Here is a 25,260-nt window from a genome sequence, read left to right on the forward strand (position 1 = left end):
CAGTACAGCACATCCTCATTGATGAGTTTCCTGTAGTCCTGAAGCTCCAGTCCTCTAACACCCTTCTCTTTGATATTTTTTAATGCCACCATGTAAAGGTTATGAAACATTGTAACTTGTGTATTTTTTTTCTGAATCACATCTGGTACTCCTGCGTGAGTAAAAGTAAAAATAGACATGTGAGATGGGGGAGTATTCAGAGAATAATGAAAAATATGAAGAAAGAAAGAAAAAATAAAGAAGTGAAGTAGAAGGGCTGAGGAAAGAAGAGATGATGAGATAAGAGGGGTGAATTGGAGAGGAGAGGAGAGATTTAAGGGGAGCATGGAGAGGGGTGATTCACCCTGGAAAAAAGCCAATCCTCCATACAGCTGGAGGCCAAACAAAGCTTCTCTGGGATGATTAGGCAGAGCGGCAATAATGTATATCCTCTGTGTGTGTGTGTGTGTGTGTGTGTGTGTGTGTGTGTGGCTACTGATAGAGACACTATGCTGTGGCAGAGAGGGATTATATCCATAAATTCAATTTCTTCATTTTTGTACAACATGTTTGTGGAGCTATGGAGTTTGACATACCCTTTCTTCTGATAACAGACTTGTGCTTTGTTATGATTCTCCATTGGATAAAGTACAAATCCCACATATATGTGGTGACAGAGTGAGTATGTTAACAATGATGTTTGGCCTGGCCCTCAGAAGGAATCCTATCCTGGAAAAAAAGATGATCGGAAACAAGCCAGGCTAATGTTAGCTGCCTTTTTTAATGTGTTGACTCATGTAGAGGACAATCAGAACAATCCTGATGTTGAAGTACTTACTTTGTTCTTAACCAGTTTTTACAAGATAAACTACAGCCGTTATAAATGAATAATGGGAAAACTGTAGAGGCTGAGATGTTGCTATTGCACTAACCTTAAAATGTGAGAACGCAGTGCACGCTTATCAAAAAAAAAGCAGCTGCTAGAAGTTGACATGACATATACACGGAAACATGTCAATCCTTCGGAGGGCTAAAAGTTGATGGTATCTGATCAGATTAGAAGGTTTATTTAGGCAGCATGAGACCCAATACTTTTAATATCAATACAGATCTGAAGCCACAGGGAGAGCCAGCAGTGTGTGAGAGGAGATGTTCATGCTCATTCAATAAGTCAGACTCACTTTTTCCCTTTAATAAACTTTATTTAAAGATTTTTTTTCTCCAGTTGATTCTGTTAAAGTGCCGACTTAAAATCGTTCCCTCACAGCTGGCTTCATCAAAAACCCAGATTGTTCACATACAGAAGTCATTGGCCACGTAAAGTTCACAGGTTACCTTAAATATGATTTATACAACTGTACCATTCACATATATGGTCCCAAGAAACCATAAATACTTTGTTAATATAAGTCTTATATTTTACTACCATGGTACACATCCATTTACAATGGAAGAAAGAAAGGTGAACATTGTGCAAAGACACAAACAGGAACTCTGTATACAAGATATTCCATTGAGCTCCCATAACACTGAGAATACAGGTAATATGTAGAACAGTTAATATATTATATTACAGTAAATGCATCAGGATTTCAACAGATACAACAACCTTTTCTTCACAGTCTCTAGAGGAGAGTACATTCTCACATCCTTGTGCTTTTCTTTAAACTACAGGACCGGCACGACTGCCAGAGTATTACACAGACTTCATTCTTAATCTCATCAGAAGGCCAGTCAGACAGCTGTCTCTAAACATTCAGTCAGAAGAACTCACAATCACAGAAAGAAAACACGATAGAGATTGCATCGCAGTGGAGGGTCAATAGGTAACATTTTACAAACACCTATAATCTATATGAAGATCTATATGAAGGACGATGGATTGTTCTCTTTCTTTGGCTGACAAAATCACTATAAATAAACGTCCTGTAATTACATTTACAAATGTATTAGTATAATACACATAAAGATACATTTAGAATAAAATACCTGAATCTGCAAACAGTGGAAATGCATTAAATATCTTATATAATCAAATATCTTAACAATGTTCATAGACACGTATCACATGATTGCATGAAACAGACAACGAGCCAGCGTTTTACATGTTCAAAGTCGTCACAGATTCGGGGAAAGCTGCTGACATTTTTAATCTTAATCTAAATCTTCTATGAGGAAATATTGCAGACTTTTGTGACAGGTTATCTCACACCTCTCAGCTTGATACATTTGCTACCTATGGTGTGCACGTTAGGTCATAATAAGCTTATTTCATCACACTGTTAGCCTAGAATACACAACAAATACACTCAGTGTGCCACACACACACGTACACACACGCGTACACACACACAGTTTATGGGACGCGTACACAGCTTTATGTGCACTGAGACTAAATATAATATACAGCTGAAAGCACCAGTCATTCAATTTTGTGAAGCAAATATATGATAGAGCAGAATAGTTATATTTTGAATGTATTTTTAAATCATAATAATGTGTTACAAGGACCCACGAGTTAGTTCAAGAAATAATGAAAACCACAAAACAGAACAGACACAAACAAAAACAAGCCAACAGCAATAGCTGTAATCACATCTAGCAAATATTGCAAAATAAAATCTTTTATATATATTTGATGTCCCCAAACACGTGACACTCACAATTATTCTTTCAGGAGTATTGCTAATGAGGACATCGTGAAAAACCGTCATTGTAATAATCTCTCCATTGGCGAGATGGACACGTTGTTCTTAACACACTGTGGCGTCAGACGGCTCGTTGTCGAACCCTTTCCGTCATACTGTGAGGCATGCAGGCGACTCTAAGAAAGGACCTGTAGCTGCACTCACAGCTGAAGTCCAGCCCCAGAATAAAATGAGTTCAAACAAAACCCAAATATTTGGACAGACCACAGAAGACTGCCATAAGTGCCACAGCTTTACATCCAACACCTGGGGTAACGTGGGGTCGCTGATCCTATATACTGTATATTACTAAGAATTTTCTTCTTAAAAGAATAAAATTGAAATAGAATCGGCTGATTCTTGGATCTTTCTCTTCCCTCAGGAATTAATTCAGTCTCCCTTAAATGCAATTCTTTAATCTAGCTACGGAGTTATATCCACTCCATTACAGTATATCAAAGGATAGTTTTATAATGTTTTTTTAATAGTATGAATCTGTGCTTTTCTCCCTATGAGTGTTTGTTCAAAAACCCGCACCCACACACCCACACACACACACACACACACACACACACACACACACACACACAAACACACTCAGGCATACACGTTAACAAACGACATTGGACAAAAACTAGATCACATACACATTACAACACACACGTACATCAGTGTGTGTTTGTTGTACCTGGATCATTCAGATACTTATTTAGAGATGTATATATACTTTGTCTATAGGAGGAACTATGCAGGGTGAGCAAGTACTAAACTCACAGTTTCTCTCTCTCTCTCTCAGCTTGTAGTTTCAACCTCTGACCACTAGAGTGGCGCTGGTGGAGACCTCTACAGGTCCTGACCCAGCCTCTCAATCTCATCTATAAGGTAGTCAATGTCAGACTGAGTGGCAGCAGGGTTGGAGATGACCATACGGAAGAAGTTGACTTTAGTACCCTGAGGCTGGTAGCCCACCATGGTGGTCCCAGACTCCATCATCATGGCCTTGATCTTTGGTGCTACCTGTTGGGACAAAGAGCTGATAAGTAGGGCTCTACATAGAGCTTTCTCTTTTATTTAACAGGGACACTACCACAACAAAACAGTAAAGCCTATGCTAAAACCCTGGATTCTTTCTAATGGCCAGAAGGGGAGACTCCACTGGATGCACAAAGAAGTCGTCTTGTATGAAAACAGGTTGGAAAATATCTTTGCTTCTTTGTTGACTAATTAATTTAGTATCCATGTTCCATTTCATTATATGGTCTTAATGCTCATTTAATAAAGAATGAGTGTTTATTTACACTCAAAAGACGGATCTAATGGCAGCATGTGTAGAGAGAACCTAACTGGGCCTCGATTTGAACCTTGAGGAACGCCAAATGTTTTCGGTGCGAAGGGGAGAAGTGATATTGGTATTTTATGAAGAAAAAAAGACCTCAGGGCTGATTCAGAAATGCAAAGACTGGAACGGATATTTGTGTGCAGCCCCAGTTCCACCGTGGACCGCTCGCTCTGTAAAAATTGATCGCACTAATTATAGCTTATTGCTGATGTCCTTCAGGTTTCCAATCCTGTATGTTATGAAACAGGGAATGCCTCTTCGAGCATCCTTGGTAGGTTGTTCACACATTTGTGTATTATCAAATGCTCTTAAATGTCCATTCTGCCTCTCTTCATTTGAAAATGCCCCACCAATAATTGCAAATCTAACTCTTGTTGTCATGTTTCCAATCTTTAGAAAAGTGCTCAATAAACGTTGTTATCATCATCCTTCTGCATCTGTCTCAAGTATTGGAGAGACATTGACAGCTTTCTTACCCTGTGGAGTTTCTCTCGCCGTTCATCCCCCTCAGGCATTCCTCTCAGGCTGGGCGGGATGTACCAGAAGCAAACATTGGTGTGCTGAGGCTGCAGAAAGAAAAAAATCCCACATTCAACCCTCGGATATACTAATCATTTTAATTTGCAAATTTACAAAGCTTTGTTGGGGGGGGGGGGGGGGAGTCAGGTGAAAACTGCTTTTTGAACTTATAAATGAAGAAAGTATATATAATAGTTTCTTGAGTGGCTGAAAATAACATGAATAAAAAGTGTAGAGAAGCTCACCACTCCATCAAACACCATCTGATAGCCCTCCCTGTTCTTGATCTTGTTGTAGAGGTACTGGGACAGGTCCAAACACTTGTCGATGTGCTGTTCAAACCCAATGGTGCCCTAACAGGAGAACATTTTAGTCAGTAACAGTTAGAAGAAAAAACCATAACACTGGTACTATTTAGTCATGACAGTACATCTGTTTGGTTTAAAGATATTTGTGTTTGTTAGTTAAAGTCATCACCACCACAACCACCAGGCCATCTCACCTTTGCCTTCCACATGAGCCAGAACTTAAAGATGTCGACGTGTCTGCCGCACTGGATGGCTTTGTCCCCTGTGTCATATGTGACATCGTACTGTTTGTCTGGTTGGAAGAGGTAACCTGCACACATGGAGTTACAGCCTGCCAGGATTCCCTACAGAAACAAAGGACACACAGCGTTAACCTTCTCGCCCCATGGCATGCTACAACTATATACAAACTATACTATACAGTATATGAACTATACAGTATTCACATATTATTAGTGCTATGAAAAGCAACATTAATATGGACACATAGAGCATGTAAAGCTGTCTTTTAAATAGAGACGGTCTGATTATCATTACCATTCAAGCACAATGGACAGTGAGACAATTAAAGGAAATCTTGTTTGCAAAGGCTGTGCGTGTGACTGATTTGAAGGCTGTGTGTGTGTGTGTGTTTGTGTGTGTGTGTGTGTGTGTTTGTGTGTATGTGTGTGTGTTTGTGTGTGTGTTTCCTGTACCTTCTCTCTGACCAGGATGGCAGAGCACTGAAGAGGGACGCCCATCATCTTGTGAGGGTTCCACGTGACAGAGTTCGCCCTGCAAAGTTAAAAACTTGTGTTATTGTAATGATTCTCAAATCACTGTCTTTCACTCCATTACGCAGCTATAGCACAATATCATCACACCGTGAATCCTTTTAAAAGCACTACTAGTACTACTACAGTGTGGCGGACATATTGTGAAGTTGAGCACAGCAGGATCTAGAGTCCTGAGGGTTTCAGATGTTTGGGTTGTAGATGAAAGCAGAATGAATGGAATAAGAAAAAACCTTATTTTGGCTGAAATGAAAAGGCGATGCATAGAAAGGCTAATTCCTTTTACTGCAATCAATAATTATTGTAGGTGAACTGACCCTGTTCTGTAGCTGGTATCTGCAGTGTGATGCTGTACTTTACTGTCTTATTGCACTGAAATAGTTTCACTGAAGATGTTCTCAATAAACTATCAGAAACAAGCTTTCTGTTCCCACGCACTCACCTCTCGACTCCGTTAAGCTTGTGGCGATGCTTCCTGGACATCAGCAGTCCACCACCCCACGCTCCCTGAGGAGACATGGACACAGTGTTACTACAACCATATTTACATACTTCAGCAACTCAGGGACTGTGTCAGGGACTCACATCAACATGGAGCCAAAGGTTGTATTTCTCACAGATGTCAGCGATCTCATTGATGGGGTCAAACGCACCATACACTGTCGAACCAGCTGTGGCGTTCACAAACAGCGGAACGTAACCCTGGAGAAAAACACACGAGGGTTACATCGTGAAAGTAAACACAGAAACAAAGACAACAAGGACAAAAGAAAGAGGACACCCACCTTTTGTTTAGCATCAATGATCTTAGCCTCCAGATCTGCAGGAATGACTCTCCCTCTGTCAGAACATAAACAATCATACAATCAGAGTCTCCTTAATTTCAACACATACAGTAGTTTTATCTAGCACATTAACTGTATCCCTTATTGCATTTTTGCTACCTTCATTTTCTTCTTTACTGTCTGATTAAGTCATTAGTCTAAAAAGCCGCTGTGAGGCTCCTCACAGAAGCACAAACTCTTTCATAGAGCATCTTTTTTAGTCTCTCTAAAGTGGCTTAAATCCAGGATTTCTGGGTTTTCCCAGTGTACCTGAGTTGAGTATTAAACCTTGAGAAGTTCTTGCTCTCCAGTCAGTAGCCCCTAAGCTTTGGAAAATCTCTGAATTAACCCGAGATCTGTTTTTTTAAATTATTTGAAAACAAGCTAAAGCCCATCTGTTTGCAAGCATTCAAACAGCATGCGTTATTTCTTTTCTTTAATAAATGTATTGTTTTATTTTTTTAATTTATATACTCGTCAGTCCAAAATCTGTTTCCTTTGCACATATTTTACCAGAGTTGATTCTCTCTATATTTGATCGTATCCCTTTTGTAGTCTGTATCTTGTGTCTGAAAGTAGTGCCTGGGCTTCTTTGCTTTCAAAGTGTAGGTTTCTACCTCTCGTCTGTGCTCAGCAGGATCACATTCTCCGAGCCAAAGCCCAGCGCAGCTCCAGCCTTCTTTATGGAATAGTGACTCTGCAGGGACAAAATCAGGAATATGACTAACCTCAGATTGAAACAAAGCAATGATTCTTAATCTCATCTTTAAAGTTATATTGTTTATAGACAATAGCAGATAAAAGAATAACTTGCTGGATTATTATTGTTTCTATCTAATGACCTTAATCCACATCCAGTAAGGTGTATCACCTGTTTTTTTAGGATGCCTAAAATGTAGATTGTGTGTGTGTGTGTGTGTGTGTGTGTGTGTGTGTGTGTGTGTGTGTGTGTGTGTGTGTGTGTGTGTGTGTGTGTGTGTGTGTACGTACATGTTCAGATGTAAAGAGGACAAGGCGCGGAGCAGCAGACATGCCCTTGGTCTTGACCTCAGGGAAATACTTGTAGCGTGCGATCATCACGCTGTACATGTTAGAGATGGCGCCCCCTGTTGAGCAGAGACAAACATCGACTGACGTCTACATGGGGAAAAGCAACGGCCAAACATCTGAATAGTTGAGGACTGAGTACTGGGCAACAAAACATTCAAAGACACACCAGAAGCTGCTTCAGTGAACATTTAATGAGAATTATCATCAGTGTGCCTGGGATGTGGCGATAACTCTCATTAAATGTTCATCAGGAAAACAACATTTTGACGAAAATGAAATTAAAAAAGAAGCTGGAATCCTAATATTTTTCAAAGTTTCTACATTCAAATTTTATGCAATATGATAAGACAAAATCAAATATAACGCAAATGAATTGTGAAATCTGTAATGGATGATTCAAAATGATTCTGGGTCACAAGCAGGGCCGTGCAGCTGACAGGAGGTTCATAGTTTTATGATTGGATCATTAGGCCTCTGCTGATGCCTTAATGGATACTGTTATTGGTGGGCTAACCTGGTGAAAAGATACCGTCTCCCTCTCCGTCGGGCCAGCCAATCATCTCTCTCATTTTCCTCAGAGTCAGCTGCTCCATCAACACAAACACTGGAGCGATCTCATAGGTGAACCTGTCAATCACATCAGCACACTCATCAATACAGCTCGTCTGCGACATTAACACAAAGAATACAAGAATATGTTTATGCATTACACAGAAATGCAGATTAGAAAGCAGCACACACACACTTCATTAGCTGTTCTATAATTTCATCCACAGAGCACAAACTGCAGCTTGTGCTGAATGAGCTCATTAAAAAGTGTCTGATAGGCAGCAAACATTCATATTTAAATGCTTCTTCAAAATCACTCAGAAGTTTAATTAAAGCACACAAAGCTCTGATGGCTATCTGTCAATCCTGCACATCTCTGCAGCAGGCCTGAATGAGACTGTGTGTGTGTGTGTGTGTGTGTGTGTGTGTGTGTGTGTGTGTGTGTGTGTGTGTGTGTGAGAGAGAGAGAGTGTTTTAAAGAGATAACGGCTTCTGCTGACCTAAAATAAATCGGAAATTGAGGAAGACACGACAATTGTTAATTTAATTTCCTTCATGAATAGACAGAAAAATGAGAAGATCATATGGACAAATATTAAAATTAAAATAAAATATTATTTGTTATTTGAGACATGAGAAGCAGGAGGAAAATGATCCACATATCTCTGTGGGCTTATTAAAAGTGACACCTGCCTCCTCATAAGACATTAAAAGAAAATACCAAGAATAGAAAAAGGAGAAGAATCCTACAGCTGATACTCTGCTCGATATTTTAATATTCAATATTTTGAACATTTTGCTTTAATATACTTATCAATCCCAGTCAGAATTATTTTTCCTCTCTTGTTCCTTATTTTCTTTTTCGTGTTGTTCAGACATTATAAAACATCTTCATCAAAGGTTTTAAAAAAACAAACCAAACCAATTGAACCCATGAGGGGAGCAGAACAATTAGAGAAGCTAAAGTCGATCAAACGTGTCGCAGGAAGCTCAACTCCTCCATCGAGGCCTTTTGCTATCCGACAGTCCATCTCACTGCCTCCCACTCACACCCTCAGGACTGAGGCCTGTTTGTCTCGCTCATAAAGAGGCCAGTTACACAACACTCCTCCACTCCCACCAGCAGCACCGACACCAGTACAATCTGAAAAAACAAACTATAACACTATCTCCTCTCCTCTGTTTTTTGGATTCCTCTTCTTAGCCAATGAGGACTGAAGGACCTCATAGTTCGGGGAGAGAGGCGGAGTGGGAGCAGTGGAGAAAACAAAGCATTGAAGAAAAACAATGACAGAGGACAACAAAGGAGGAGGAGGGGGTGATGGGGAAGCAAAGCAAGAAAGCTACAGAGAAAATCAAACCAGACAGAAAGGCAAAGAAGAGGCTGCAGCAGAAAAGGGGTTACAAAAGAGACAGGAAGCCGAGGTAAAGCACGGGAGTAAAAGGAAAACGACAAGAAGGAATAAAACATCCAAACATCTTCTGTAACTTATCCATAAGAGTGAAAGACTCATCTATTTAAAAGAAATTACAAATCTGTTCAAACTGACATTTAAAGAATTCAGGGCAGCTGTGATTTATGTCTGGAAAGGTGTTAGGAAGCGTACAGATAAATATTAATGCTCTGAAACAAAACAACTGGACACAATCTGAGTTACACAGACATGTGATTTCAGCAGCTCTTTATCTGAACAGATCCCGGGTAAGACCGAGAGGTGTATGCACAGAGGAAGCATGTGAACTGATTTGTCAAAGATGCAAACAAAGCACATTTGGCTTGCAATCTGATGTTTTGCAACTGCAGACATGTCAGGTTATGTGCAGGTTAATATTGGTTATTATAGACCTGTAAACCTTCCCCAACAATTCCCCACAGACGCACATGAGAAACACACTTTAGATATTTATACAAGGACAAGAAGGTTTTATGTCAGTCCGCCTGTCTTGTGTCTTGATTAGGGCTTTAGTTTGGTCTAATGTTGTCCATACAGATATTTCATTATGGATTCCCTCAGAGATCTGTTGGTTCATATTGCAGATATTGTCCATATCTTTAACCATTACTAAAGTACCACCATATCCCACATTAACTATTTGCTTCGTGCATTTCCTCCAGTGAATAATAGAAAGAAATTGACCTAAAGAGGACAGAAGGAAAAAAGACATTTTTCATGTGTAATTGTTCATGGTGGGAGCTCAGCCACAGGATGGATTTGAACGCAACATTAGCTTCTCATCAGCACAGCCGATCAGAATGTGACCGCTGGGTTTGACTACGTTCATTCCAGGGTAAAGCCACAAGGAAGACTAAATGTCTCATTTTGAAGCATCTCGCTGTCTTACCTTTCGACATACAGTATGTTGTTCTAGGATTTGTTCAAATGAAGCTCAAAGGAAGGAAACACAGATCCTGGAGGTTTCCCTTTCATTTCATCTTCAATGACATGACAGCCACATCAGAGAAGGGACAAAAACCAATGTGCCTTTTTAAAATTCTCCTTCTTCCTGGGAGTCATTTCACGCTGTAATGACAATAATGGTGATCATTATCACAATCACAGCCAATCATTGGTCTTTTCAGGGTGAAAATTACCCCTCAGTCACCTGCCCGTCTCCAGGGACGGCCCCTAAATGCCCTTATTATCATCATCAAGGGCACTCGATGTGTGTGATTCCACATTTGATTGTGTGTGTGTGTGTGTGTGTGTGTGTGTGTGAGACTAAGCCTCTGACCCCTGAACACACACTCCTCTCAGCCTCTCAAAGGAGCACTGAGTCAGTCTGGGTCCACGGGGACAATGAAGCCAGAACGAGGCTCCGCAGGGATCTGTATAGCCAGTTTCCTCTCTGTGACAGTGTTTTCTGTGCAGCCGGAGGACATTGTGTGTCAGTGTGGGGCCCAGCTGGCCTATCTGCTAAGACCAGCTCACAATGAGCCAGCAGTCAATGGACTGGAAACCCTGGCTGCTGTATCTGGGACAGCCAGACCTGGTGTGTGTGTGTGTGTGTGTGTGTGTGTGTGTGTGTCATTATGAAAGTGTGTGAATTGAATGGCCCTGTGTCTTCAGGCATTCTTCCAACCGGGAGATGAGATGGGAAAGTTTTTGCAAAGAGGAGGGGGTGGTTTGCACAGCTAATGTTTTGAGAAATGGGATAAATTTAGTGTCTCGATTTTTCTTCAGCTCTTGGTTTATTATCTTTGCATTGATCTTTTCTTTGGCGGCTCTGAGAAAGATCCTGAATGCTTAATTTGAGTGTAGGAGAAAAGTGTATTTTGTCCTTTTCAGTTTGGTCCTCTTGAGGTAAACCGGTTCTTCTGTCTCTAGTCCATATGTTGTCTCCCTGCATCAGATTCTGATTGATCTGTTGTGTTATTGTCTGTTGTCTCGTTATCTCTTGAATTGTCACATCTTACGTTTCTTTAATTGTTTTTGTTTTGGGTTTTTTTTGGGGGGGGGGGGGTTTTACTTTCGTTTGATAGGACAGCTGAAGAGGTACAGGACATGTTGGCAGGTGAGAGTGAGCGATGACATGCAGCAAAGGACCGAGGTCGGATATGAAAACCTTGGGCCAGTCCGAACATTTTGCACGCGACATAAACGCTAGGCTAGCTGCGCCCTCACAGTTTACGCTTCTTGTTGATATTTCATTTCTTTCTTTATGCAGAAAAGGTTGAGCTGTTACAGACAGGTCAGTTAGGGTTGAGTTAATGTTTTTTCAAGAAAAAACATGAAACATCGACTATTCCAAAACTTCTTGATTCTAAAGAACGTTTGCTTTGCTTTCTCTTAAATAACATTGCATACTTAATTTAAAATTTTAAGAGAATTTTAAAAGTCTTTCTTGACAGATAAATAAACATCAAGATTTCTCATGATTTTGGAAAGGGTGATGATCAGTTTTGTTGGGAACACTTTGGGAGATGAAGAAAAAAAGATCCCTTCATCCGATCGTTGAAACCCGACATGATAAGACTGCTCTACATTTGTCAGTGGTCAGCAGATAAATACTGTTAATTTTTGGGCACACAAAATAAGACATTTAGAGATGCCTCATTTGCCTCTAAGGAAAGCTTGGTGAGCAAATCTGAAAACTTTGATTCATCAATTCAATGGGGGAATAATCTGCTGATCAAAGGAGACAGACAGGAGTCATTGGTTGTAGCCGCTCAGAAAAGTGATTTTTAATCTGTCATCAAGTCTTCACATCTTTAAAAGAGATAAGATGAAGACATTTAAAGATGAGGTTCTGACTTTAGGGAAAGTAACATGAGCAGGTTTTAATATTTTAATATGTTAAAGACCAAATGATCATCAGTTCAATGAGTTTAATAATTGAAGAATGAAACAAAAAAAAAGGGATCAGAGCTTTACAGTGCTGAACATTTACTCTCCTGATTGATATGATTTTACGTTTGATACTTCTCAAACTCTGCACATAACATTTTCTTATTTTGACCTTTTCTTCTCAACTCAAATGAGGAAATCAACTTAGAAAAACGTAGCTTGGTGTCTTTAGCTGTGTGTGTGTGTGTGTGTGTGTGTGTGTGTGTGTGTGTGTGTGTGTGAGAGAGAGAGAGTGTGTGTGTGTGTGTGTTTGTTTATTCTGATATTGCACAGTATAGTATTGATACCTTGTGTCTTACTTTCTTCCAGTAATCATAACACAGAGTTACAGCTTTATTTACAAGAAGTGTGCGTGTGTGTGTGTGTGTGTGTGTGTGTGTGTGTGTGTGTGTGTGTGTGTATTCGTGCTGTCAATGATGTTCATGCCCTCTATCAGACGGGGCCACCATGTAACTGTGACCTGGGATCAATATGCAATCTAACCACCCCTGAGGCTGGGCAGCCTCCATACAGCGCACGGTACAGTGGCAGCCTGCCGTCCGTCAATACAGCGTCTCTACAGGACAAAATAAACACTTTTTATACCGACCGATTGTGGAGCGAGCCGAGAGACCTCCGTGAGTTCATGTGAAAATGACTGGAGGCTATTTCCAGTGGCCTACAAATAGGAAATCTCAGCCGCCCTTTCAGGACATGTAGAAGTGTTTCCCTTGTATACATAATAATTATACCACACACCGTCCATGGGCACACGGAAGGGGCATGTACTGGTTGATAGCTCAGGACTTACATGTTGGTGTTAGCAGTGGAGGTAAGCCACTCTCCAGCGAGTCCGATGATGTCCAGACCAGTAGACAACTGGTTGAAGAAACGCGGGTGACCTGAGCACAAAAACATAGATACAGAAAAAATCTTAACGTCTGACCTATGAGAAGAGAGTGAGGGCATCATGCTTTATATAAAGAGAAGAAACAACAGAGTCAGCCTCTCTTCAGCTAAATGTGTTCCATTAAAGCTCTTAAGGTGCTTTTTTTTTGTAAACACCTACTTAAAGGTTGTTTCTTTTCACTGGATCAATATGTGAAACACCTTACAAGCAGCACTTCAGGTAAATCTTGACGTGATCATTTTGAACCGAAACAGTTTGCAGGAGGAGGCGTGTCATCATGCCTGTCTTTGAGCTTCCAGCTTGTTTTGTTCTGTCCATGTTATTAATGAGCTCTTTTCTGAAACCTCTGACTATTTGTTTGATATTTTTGCAGAGAGTGCACCGGAGCAGTTTTGGAGTATGGTGCCTTGCTCAAGGGCATTAATATTTCGGACTTGAACCCAAGTCCCTCTGGATTGAGCTACTGCCGCCCCATGCATTTGTTGTTTCAAAGGGCTTTATAGGATCAACACTGCAGGCTTTGAATACACAAAGGCGGGTTTACAATGTTCACACTTGCAGGCTATAGCGGATCATCTAGATCTCAATGAGAAACATTAAAACATTGAATGAACATAAAGAAGCAGTTCTTAAATCAACTCATTCATATTCCATGTTTGTATGGTCAGCCATGAAACCTGGGGGATCTGACATAGCAGAGTTCAGTGTACCATGATTATGGAGGTAACAAGGCTCTATGACAGCCAGTTAGGCTGCACACACCGTCAACACGCCTCCAGCCTAAATGCAGTCATGGGTATAAGCACAGTGTGGTAGTGGTTCTGTACAGCGCCCATAATAAATCTGCAATGTCATAAAGAAGCTATTAAAGGTCACTTCGAATAAAATGTTCAAATGTATTAAAAAAAACACTTCATGCTTTGGGAGTGTTGAAAGTAAAAAAGGTTTCAGCACCATGGACAACTCCGTCAGATCAACTCCCCGACTTTCAGGCAGGAAAATGTTTTTTAAAAAGGATGAGAAAAAAACTATTTCCACATCTCGGGAGAAAAAGTGGGGTTGAGTTGTAGACACAGTGGACCCTCTGTGATTTATAAAACCCCGGGGACAGTTTGAGCGCTGTCGTTTTTAACAGCTTGAAACAGCCGTGTTAGGATCCCCTCAGGCTCCACTTGCTTTAATAAGTGGAAGGGGAGAGAAAAGGGGAGGGGGGGTGTCAAGAGAATTACCAAGGGGACAATAAATAAGGCAGTCATTGTAATGGGCTGTACACTAACTGGAAACAGCTTCTTCTTCATTAGTTTGTGCAGAATTCACTTCCTATTACTGTAAATATACATAAAGGTGTTAAATCTGAATTAAAAACATTTTAATGGAACAACCTTTGGAGATGTAAATACAGCAGATGGACAGGGAAATTATTTTCTAGTAAAAACACAGGATTTTCTCTGGATTGCATGATTTGCATGTTTGTGATAAAGGAACTGTTAATAGGAATCTTTGCTGTAGACGTCTTGGGAGATTGAAATATCATAGAAGGACTGTAAAGTCCTTTTCATGCTCAAGGTGAATGTAGGTCTTTGTATAATAATGTTTATGATCATATGTGGCTTTGCAGATTTAAAAAGCACGATTTTGAACTGGAAGACTTTAAGGCTACCTCTCCTGTAAACCATGTCAGAGTCCTTTTGCTATCTAAATTAACACCCCACCATATGTATAATTCAAAAGGCCCCAAGCTTTTCTAATCATATTCCCTCAACCCTGCCTTGAAGGTGTCCCAGCCTACCTGTCCGTACCCCGTACTTGAGTGTGTCCCTACAGTCTACCAGGATTTGTTCCAGGGACTCAGGCTGGTCGGACAGCTCCAGGTTGAAGCCCTCCATACCCTCCAGAAGCTGGTGAGGATGGTGGAAGTCCAGCACCTTAGTGGAGCGGTCAAAGGTCTTCTTAACGTAGTTGGTGAGGATTTCAACAATCTCCAGCAAAAATTGTATGGTGGGCTCCTCTCCATTTTTGGCTGGCAGCAGGTCTGAGGGGTAAAGTGACAGGAAACGGTATTTGAGGCCTCTGCCTATCTACCTGAACATTTGAATCACATCAGAAATGTATGAATAATGACCCCACTCTTTATTTTATAATAACAATTTTCATTTCATATATATTCAGCCAGTGAACTCAGTGATATCTAGAAGCCTATTTGATTATAACTTAATGTCTAATGTGTTTTATTAATCTGAACCTTTCATTTTATTACATTTCAGAAGTTAAAATCACATTTATTTTTGTAAATATATAATGTGCAGACAAATTGTAATAATTTGATACTGGTAAGAAATGTGTGTATTTCCAGTTGATAAATGAAGACAAGGTTATTAAATAGCATGAAGATTTTTGTCTAAAGGTTCAGGTGATATTATTTACAATTAAGTGATTTTTTTCCCCTTCAGTTTTATTAAGTTAAAGGTGAAGAAATTGTCCCCTTAAACGTGCTTTACGTTATTCAAATAAGGATATCAACAGAGCTAAAGCAAAGACAAAATATCAGAACACCAAAAAAAACCCACATTAACTTAACGTGCTGTTAATGGCACAATGTAATCAAACAGCAGTCATTAGTAATGGCTATAGATGGTCATAAACTCGGCAGATAAACTTTGTTATGTCTAATAAGTAGCCAAACTGTTAAGTTCCCAAAAGCAACGTTATATACAGTGGTTTTCAATGTTACGGTTTAAAATTCATTCAAAGCCACTGAATTGACCAAATTATGTTTGTTCATAATCAAATGATGAAATATATATTTGGATATATTTTGTGGATATGAGGAGGCCTTAAACGTGTTTCATCTCGACACAGCTCAAACAGCTGATGTCACTTTAAATGTAAATATGAACAGCATGATTTGTTTTGAACGAACAGAAAACAGTGTCACAGGTGGTGTTAGTTCTCACCTCTCGCGAACAGGTTGGAGAAGTCAGTCTCGGTGAGGCGGAAGCGCGCGTCCCTGTCACTGTTGTCGCACGAGAGCAGGTTCTTCTGTCCCGCGAGCCTGCCCTTCTCATCAAGACTGTTGTTCTTCTGCAGGAACCCTAGGGTGTTACACGGTGAGGAGGAGCAAGAGTTACCACCAAACACGTCCATCACAATCACGAAGAAGTAGGCACTGGTGAAAACAACCTTAATTTAAAACTGAAGAATAAAATACGAGTAAATAAAAAATGGCGTCAAAAAAAAACAACATGTGGCAGCTCGTTAAAGAATATCAGTGATGCATGCCATTAATGGCCTGGGTTCTATCCTCAGTAATGTTGGAGGCCAAAATGATAAGGACTTCTTATGTGAACACAGAGAAATAAGGTGCACGCCCCACATTGTGACGGTACGAGCACACCCCTGACAGCACGTCACAGACGGACCGTGTCGGTGGGCAGGACACCCCGTGGTGGTGGTGGTGACCCTTCCACAGCCGATAAATCCACATCGTGTAAAGACGGGTTAATGAAGGACGCAGAAAGTCCCATAGCAGTCTGAACCCGCAGGGCCCGAGAGTTTTCAATTCCATGATTGATCAGTTTCTGCTCATATAGACCTCTATTATTGGACGATAATGTGTCTGCGTGATGGGCTAATGTTCGGATCTAATTGCGCACAAAACACATGGAAGTCACACGTCATAGTTATCTGCTAACCCATTAAACACGAACTCTCATTAGGCTATTTTTCAGTGAAAACTCTCAATTCTCTGATCATTAAATACTAAATTACACATTTAAAAATCAATATGGCTCTGCAGAAACCCTCTAACTGCCACGGCCTCTGGTGTAGGAATATTTCCATAACTTCCATTCCAGTCCATTAAAATGTCATCAAGACCAATCAAATATATCAGTCAACATTTCATTTTCAGAAATGGAAATTGCAAACATGTTCGATCTTTGGATCTGAATTAATGTCTGCCTCAACAAACATGCCTTTTTGAGTGGAGCATCTTTGCAAAGCTGCAAGAAACAAATAGACTATACCCCGTGTTTTTTAGTTTCTGAGGCAATAAAGAAACCATTTCCACAAAATGATAAACACGACTTCGCTTCAGCATCATATATCCGATTACAAACGACACACTGGCCTACTGCCAAAGAAATAAAAAAATAAGCCATTGAAGTAAGACAATATATAATATTACTATTAATAGTGAAAACACTTATTTATTTACCGAATAGCCTACATTCTGTACTTCTTAATGCAGCCTGTATTTCTAGGCCTGTCTGCAGGACTTTTTCTCTTGTCGTGCTGAAATAAAGGAGACAGGGGAGGCTGAGGGGCGGTCGGGGGCGGAGAGACGGGGCTCTCATCATCAGACCTACAGGCTAATGTCCACTGACCTTTAGAAGATGGAAACACACAGTGACATTCTGTGTGTTTGTCCCGCTCTAGCAGCCTTTATTGTGGGCCATTTCAGGCCTCCACAGTGGCTATTTTATTTTAAATGACAAAATGCCAAAGGAATAGAGGCAAAAACGTAAATAAAAATGGAATATACAACGACAAATGCTTCCCCAATTTTTTTTAGTTTTGTGGATAGAAATATTGCATGTTCAAAGAATATGAACGTTTCATGTGGACCGAAAACTTACCACATATCTTCATCCCCAGTTTCCGTGTGCATCCGTGCATCCACGCATAATCGTTTGCTAAAACAGAATGAACGTTTTGAGTTTGTGTTTGTGCAGGCCGCGGAGATACGAGGATGGGCGGTGATGGAGAAAATGCTGCATGGTGGAGCACAGAGAGAACAGAGGAAGCGAGAGTGTCGTACGGCTCTTGGCCAGGTGTGTAACCCGGTTGTCTTTTGGGATATTTTTATTCACAATTCGGTTTTTCATTACAGCCTTTTGCTTTTCCTCACCAACATTTTAATTTACACAGAAGTCAAAGTACAAACTAATCGTGAGGGGATGAGTCTGATAACATTTCCGATTTAAGTTCAATCAATAGGCGCTGACAAAGGGCCGCACGGCACATCCACGCGCACACACCCAGCCAAGGGGCGGAGTGGAGTTAACGCCCGTGAAATGAGCTCACGGAGGAGGGCAGGAATTAATTGAGTGAAACACAGTATGTGACTGCAGCGAGCTGCTAATGTCTGGAAGTCTAGATGCAGAAAGTTATAGAACAGGGCGTCTCATATACAAACGACATGCACGCGCACGCACACACAAATATACAAAAAGCATAGATGAAGCAGAGTCAAGGCGAGGCGGTGAGTGTATACACCTTATAGAGAACTTTCAAATCAGAAACAAGTATTGAAATTTACTGAAGCAGTTTGACTGCGAGAAAAAGAGCTCGAGGGACTGAGGCCAAGGCAAACACACGGGCACGGGCACGGGCACGCGCGCGCACACGCACACACACACACACACACACACACACACACAATACACAAGCCGCCAGGCGTGAGATGGAGCGTGGCGAAGAGATAATGGCAACATCCAGCAGCAGTATACCAGCAAGTCAGACACAACAACAACTTCTTTTTAATGGGGTGCTCCCGGTTTATAGTCACAGCTGAAATAATTCAGGTTTTGTACAATTGTATTTAATCGACAGGCTACTCAAGGGCCACAAATAAAATGTCTGCAAAAATATTCAATATAATGAAAATGTATTGAAAATGAATAGTACATCCTTCTCCAGGAACTATGTTGACTTTGACAATGGCTGAAATAAAAATCTTTAATTATCCCCCGTGTTGCGCTGCAGATGGCTGCTCAAGTGCGCAATAATGGGCTCCATTTTGTGAATGTGACAAAGGCTTGAAATTATTCATTAACCCACAGGTTACTTTAAATAGATTTCGACTCTTTAAATACGAAAAATGGCAGTATATATTTTCCTATTAAAACAAACAACAGCTTCGAGGCCTAACGCTTGCTGGGAAAAGAGATCAAATTAATTTGATTGGGGGGAACATCATTCATTTTCATGCTCAGTTTTTTTCGAGCATTTTTTGGGACAAAATCAGTCCAAAATACCGGTTCTACCAAAACCCTGAAGACGACATTCTGGGAGTCGTTTTGAAAATGCGTATTTATTGTCTCAATCTACTAAATGCCGTCCCACAATTTATTAAAAAAATAAAAAATAATAATGAGATGCTTTAATTGCACGTTATATCTGGGCCAGGTCGGCTGCTCGGCGCGCTCCGCTGACTCGCAGGCAGCGACAGGCAGCTGTGATGGCTCTGTTTTTAACCGGAATGATTAACGACGGAGCCCACACAGCAAATGGCCAGGGCGAGACCAGCTTTTATCAGACGGAGAAAGAGGGAGAGAGAGGCAGAGGGGCAGACAGAGCCAGACAGAGAGATGTGGGAGGGTGTAAAGGTTTTATCCCTCGCTTTGGCCACGGATCGAGCTGCATAAGTGTCTCTGAGCAAGGCACCTATTCAATGTCACAACCTACGAGCTCCAGAGAGGGACAGCCTTAACGAGAAGCTGCCCCCAGGGGGGGCTCGATACTGGAACACGGGGGTATTAACAGGGAGAGGAGGAGTTTGAGGACATACTTGTGGTCGGAGGTCTTAAATTAGCAGAGTTGGGGTCCTGGTCCCCGCCGCTGGCTCTCGGTTCAGACGTGGCCATCACTCCACTTCTGGTGTCTGATCTCCAGCTGGGAAATAATTCAACTGCAAACAAAACGGAACAGATTTAGAGACCAGGTCAGACAGTCAAATCTACAGCGACAGCCAATATTCATATCTCAATAACTGCAGTCAGCTCAAACATAGTCCAGGATTTAAGAAGAAAAGGATATCACCTCCACTATGCGCCACCAGCAGAGCTTTATCCCCGGAGGAGGAGAGCTGGGTGGACTATCAAACAAGACGCGCAATTTGGAGAGAATTGCGCACGACGCACCAGCATTACGCACATGAGGATAAATAGGTTTGGTGATAACGTAATGCCTCTGTGGTTACATTCATTTTAGAGATAGCCTTATTACTTTGAATCGGTTTGCAATAAAATATTTTGACATTAATGTGAGGGAATTTTGTTTTATCAGGAACACAGACTTGTAGAAAATACCTGATAGCACGTTTGGGTGAGATGGTTAAATGTCAGACGGTAAAATGTTTTTACATGTTTCAGCTTTTACTTATGGCAGATTAAAACAAATCGATTTAGCCCGTTTAAACGTTAAGGGAATTAAGTAGCGACATTTTTTTTTCCTCAAAACACTTACAGCAGATTTTTTTCAGGAAATGTAATTAATTTAGAATTTTTTGACAAACTGCAACTTAAATGTCCACATTCGCCATTCATCTATTGACTCTAATCGACATTTCAATTAAGTTGTTCTTTGAACGCGAATATCCTCCTCCTCATCAGTCAATGTCATCCAGATATGAGAGACAGACTGAACATCTAATGGATTCCTTCCGTCACTCATTTTGGGGCTGATTTTTCTCAAACGAATCCACAATTCTAAATAGATTTCTTCTTTTAATTGTTACTATCTTTTTTTTTAATCCAAAATAAATCCAATGTGAGGATCTATAAATAGGACGCGCGTGCAACAATTACCTGTCTGTTTCTGGAGAATCTTTTAAAGCCTATAATTTAGGAAGGCAGAGGAGGCATCTTACCGGCTCACAGGTTGTCGAGTCCAAACTATAACTGATGTTCCAGTTGGCACCCAAAGACGCGACAAGCAGCACAATTAGTCCAGAGGAGTAGACGGAGGAAGAATATCAACAGAGCGGGCTAATAAAATCCCATCCAGCCGCGCGCGAGTGACCCTTTCTTCTCCCTGAAGAATATTTTTTTTATTCGTTATTTATACGTGAGGCTCGCTCTGCCCATTGGTCTCTGTGCACGCAGGCATGAGTCACAGCCTTGCCTCCCTGTGACGACTAATGAAGCTTTCCTGACAGCCTCAAGAAGCCTAAACAGTAAGAAGGAAAAACACCAGTGACGTACACCCACCCTGCTGCGTGTGCGTGCGTTTCCAGGTGTGTGTGGGTGTCACAGGATGGAGGATGGAGACTTGTGTTCTGATTTGGTAGAAGTTGACCTTGGGATGAAAATCAGCTGGTTTAATTAGCTTTAGTAACAGATGTATTCAGAATTCAAACCTGTAGCTACTTTATAAGATGCTTTCATTACATTTAATATTTTCTTTTAACACAATAGAAATAACCCATTCATCCATACAGGTACAGACTGTTAAATTCCCTGATGACAGCACTGCCAGCATCATAATTTGTGACCTGCACCCTTTTTATAACCTTGATATGGACAGTAACACTGGGACCTCAGAGTGAGTCCACCATGCCGGTGTCCTCTCTGTCTTCCTACTGTCTGTGTCTGTGTCCGGGTCCACTGAATGAGCAGAGAGTAGCCATTATGTTCATTCAGTCACTGCAAATTATGCCAGTTTTATCAGATGGAGCTGAGAGTTTCTCCTCGAGCAAGTCATGCGTACATACGACATATAAAGATGAGCTCTGCCGTGTGTTAATAACTCAAAGTATGACAGCTGATGGCTTTTCACAGGGATGGAGGGATGGAGGTGTGTAACCTTGAAGGTGAAGTGCCTATATTGTCACAGGACAAACGTGCATATTTTTTTGGATCAAAAAGTAAATCCTCATCAAAACAACAATTTTCAACCACCCACACCAATTCTTGCTAGATTTAAACCCTTGATTTGTATTATTCATTTATCTGTTTTTATAATAATGTACAAAGTCCTATACTGTGTACTAGAAATTTGTTGCAAAAATTGCATTGAATCCAAGCATCAGCCTCTGTCATTAAAAAATGAGACCAATTTGGAAGTGCAAAAAACCCCCCTGCAGTTCCCAGAGTGTCCACTAGAGACTGGCTTCAAAAGCCAAGCAATCCTCAATCTGGTCTCTATTGCCCACCTCCTTATTGGCTCACAGTGTAAGTTTTTTTTTTTTCCTCAACACACCTGTTGTCTTAAATTAAGGATAAGAGTGACGTTAATTTAGGGGTGTGGTTGAGTTGATTGACAGGTGAGTGTGAGGTTGCTGTTTGACTTTGACTGTTTCTCGGCTGACCGAAAATATTTGCGAGACCACTGTGTCTTATTGCGGGCTTAGCACTATCATTGGTGGAAATTGATACGTTCTACTCGGGGGAACCGTACCTGGGTTGGTTTGCAAGGTTGGGAGCCGTGGAAACACAGTTTTGAGGAATAAGAACTTGAATCGTTGCTTATTTTATTCAGAACAGTACTATAAAACATAATAAAATATGAATACATAAATACTTGAATTGTGCATAAATTGTCCTTTTCTTCTTTTGTTGATGCGTACCTATACATGATGATATTAGTATTAAAAGTCAGGCATGCAGTATATTTAGCCTGCACTATGGTGAACCTGAGAGAGTTCTTCCATTATTTGTGGGAGATCAGAGAGCCCTCCACTCCTCCGTCTCTGCTGGGATGTTGTAGGTTGACTCTTTCAAGGGAGAGAGGGTCCTCTCCTCCTTCTCTCTTTTGATCTATCGGGCTGTGGAGAGCTGTGAAGGACATCCTGAAGTCTGTGGAGGATCAAACATTTGTGGCAACAGGAGACAGAGTTTTCTTCTCATTCTCATCCTCCTCTTCCTCGGGTGGAGGTCCACCTCATCAGCATCTACAGTAGAACAGTAAAATAAAAAAAATACACCCTTAATTGGCCGAGTGTGACTACTAGTTTGACATTAATTAGAGATCAATTCATATGGACGTCAGTCAAACTAAAAACAGAACTGTCTATAAACACAAATGGTCTGAAAAAGTTTTGTCTTCATCAAAATTAAGAAACCTATAATCTGATCAAAGAAACATGTCAGCCTGAACCTTCTTTGACCTTTGACCTCACCAGATCTCAGAGGTCTGTCTGTACTCAGCTCAGGTGGGGGATCCTTTGGCAGTGGAAACTGGTCGCTTTCATTCAGTTCTAGAGGAGGACAGAAGGTGTTTGCTCACTCAATTTGTGGTTAACGCCTTTGAATGCTGCGGGGAAAAAAAATCTGCTGAATTCACTTTAGGCGCTAAACAAATGTTGAAACTGATTCATGTTAAGATTTGGTGTGCATGTTCGACATGTACATTTTCTTCTTCTGTTCACTGCTCTTGTTTGTTATGTTTTTCAGTGTTTTGTAAGCCCATGTGGGCTTTTGGTGTACAACAATTTGAAATAAATAAAACTAAACTTAAAAATCTAAAAGTTAACCCTTTGTTAAAAACACAAATAAACACCCCCTCCTCCCTCCCTTTAGGACACCTCTCCCACTGTCTGACACAAACTCTGACTTCATCGGGATTCAAGTCTATAAATCACTTCACAGTTAGGAAAGAATTTATATTATTTATTTCACATCTTCTTGACTTTAACTTAAACTATACCCCAGTTACAGACTGTTTATTTTTCATAATCAATAATAATCTCAGTGGTATTTGTAAGCAGGTGCCCCTATGCAATCAACAACACATCTACAATGTCATTCAAGTTTCACTTTGATTCTGACTCACAACCTGAATGAATGAATAAAAACATGACTTACTTGTGTTTGCACAAATCTGTTTCCGTTGATGCTGGTTGGACCCCTTGTGCGCAGGGGGGTGATTTCCTCTGCAGCCCTCCACTCAGTAATAAACATTTATAGCCTCTGAACCTGCGGGTCCCGCACAAAGAGTGTTAAAGGATCGCGCTGAGTATTTAATAATAAAAACCTCGCAGAGCCCCTGAACGGTACCTACCTGTAACCTCGAGATGAAAACACTGCTGTGGAGCTCAAGCGGGGGGGATCTCGTGTCACGCGCTCCTATTGGCTGTAAAGGTTGTCACCTGTTTTGTGTTGCATTCAAGCACATCGCATTATATTCGTTTAAAAGAAGACGCCAATGAAACGGCCTGCACAGCTTCATGCGAACTACCTGATACTAAAACGTGTACGAGATGTTTTAACCTAAGAGGGGGGACGCTGTTACCTCTAGATGTTTACTTCTGGAGCAGCTTCCCCCCCCCCCATGTCCACCCCTGACCATTACGAAATGAAAACCAGCATGGTGTTGCAGTGGTGCATTCACCTCATATCCAGTACCGGGGGGGGAGACAGCGACAGCAAACATGTTCTCACCTCTGACTGGTGCCAGCCTGTCACCGCGTAGATAAAGGTAGCACAGGGTGAAGATCCGCTGTCGTGACTGGTGTCGTAATGTTTCTTCAGTACCGTATAACTGGACCTGACCTGCTCCATCGTGCATGTTGGGAAACCCGCGTCCAGCAGCCACCACGGAGTTGAATGGGTCAGTGTGTCGATGCTTTCTCCCATCTAAACTCCCAAACGTGTTTAATTCTTTCATTAACGAAAGGAACAACTCCGTTTCTTCATCGCTGCAGAAAAGAGACGCTCCTGTTGCCGCCATCATGTTTGTTTTGCCGATACGTCATTTGGATGAGTCCGCGCATGCGCAGCTAGTCGGTATCTGTCACATACTGGGGACAGGTGAAGTGTTTATAGTCTATCTATGCTGTATAAATGGCACAGACTGTATCCCATTTTATTTAAGAATTATTCAGGTCGCACAATCGGGATGAGGGATTATCTCGGTTTCTGACATCCGACTGTGATGTTTACATGCACAACACAAAAATATTTAAAGCTCGTATACTCAACCTGTTACACTTGAACAAAGACTCACAACCCGGGATCAGCCTGATGTTCAATTTCTACTTGTGAGATTTTGAATCCAGCCCTCTCTTGGTTGATGATTTTTGTTTCTATTGACTGATGTTCTACATATTGTTCTCAACACATGATGCACCTTACATCAGTAAATATCTTCATCTTCAATTATTTGTTCATCAAGATCTGATATGTCATTGACTGATTTATTTTATTGACGAGATGGTTAGTGACAAACGAGAAGAAATAGCACAGAGAAAACATGCAGAAAACAAAGGCAAGTTAG

General features: G+C 41.0%; 1 protein-coding gene across 5 annotated transcripts; it reads right to left on the minus strand.

The window, feature by feature from the left end:
- Positions 1-1,598: 1,598 nt before the first annotated feature.
- On the minus strand, positions 1,599-24,914 carry LOC306826409 (glutamate decarboxylase 1-like). Of its 5 annotated transcripts, none has more exons than XM_079347717.1 (17): positions 24,426-24,914; positions 19,835-19,954; positions 17,901-17,957; positions 16,218-16,355; positions 15,053-15,295; positions 13,165-13,255; positions 7,994-8,106; positions 7,420-7,535; positions 7,047-7,126; positions 6,391-6,445; positions 6,191-6,307; positions 6,048-6,112; positions 5,528-5,606; positions 5,027-5,176; positions 4,770-4,877; positions 4,482-4,571; positions 1,599-3,683 (listed from the first exon to the last, which is right to left on the minus strand). In XM_079347717.1, exons 1-17 carry the CDS (start codon positions 24,715-24,717, stop codon positions 3,510-3,512), a joined length of 2,088 nt encoding a protein of 695 aa, XP_079203843.1. In that variant the 5' UTR covers positions 24,718-24,914; the 3' UTR covers positions 1,599-3,509. The 5 variants fall into 5 exon arrangements, with proteins under 5 accessions (XP_079203843.1, XP_079203845.1, XP_079203846.1 ...); XM_079347719.1 differs by lacking the exon at positions 24,426-24,914 and adding an exon at positions 20,915-21,210; XM_079347720.1 differs by lacking the exon at positions 24,426-24,914 and adding an exon at positions 20,086-20,175.
- Between the last annotated feature and the right edge of the window lie 346 nt (positions 24,915-25,260).

The sequence above is a fragment of the Symphodus melops genome (assembly GCF_947650265.1).
Source record: "Symphodus melops genome assembly, chromosome: 7".
In the NCBI taxonomy this organism is placed as follows: Eukaryota; Metazoa; Chordata; class Actinopteri; order Labriformes; family Labridae; genus Symphodus; species Symphodus melops.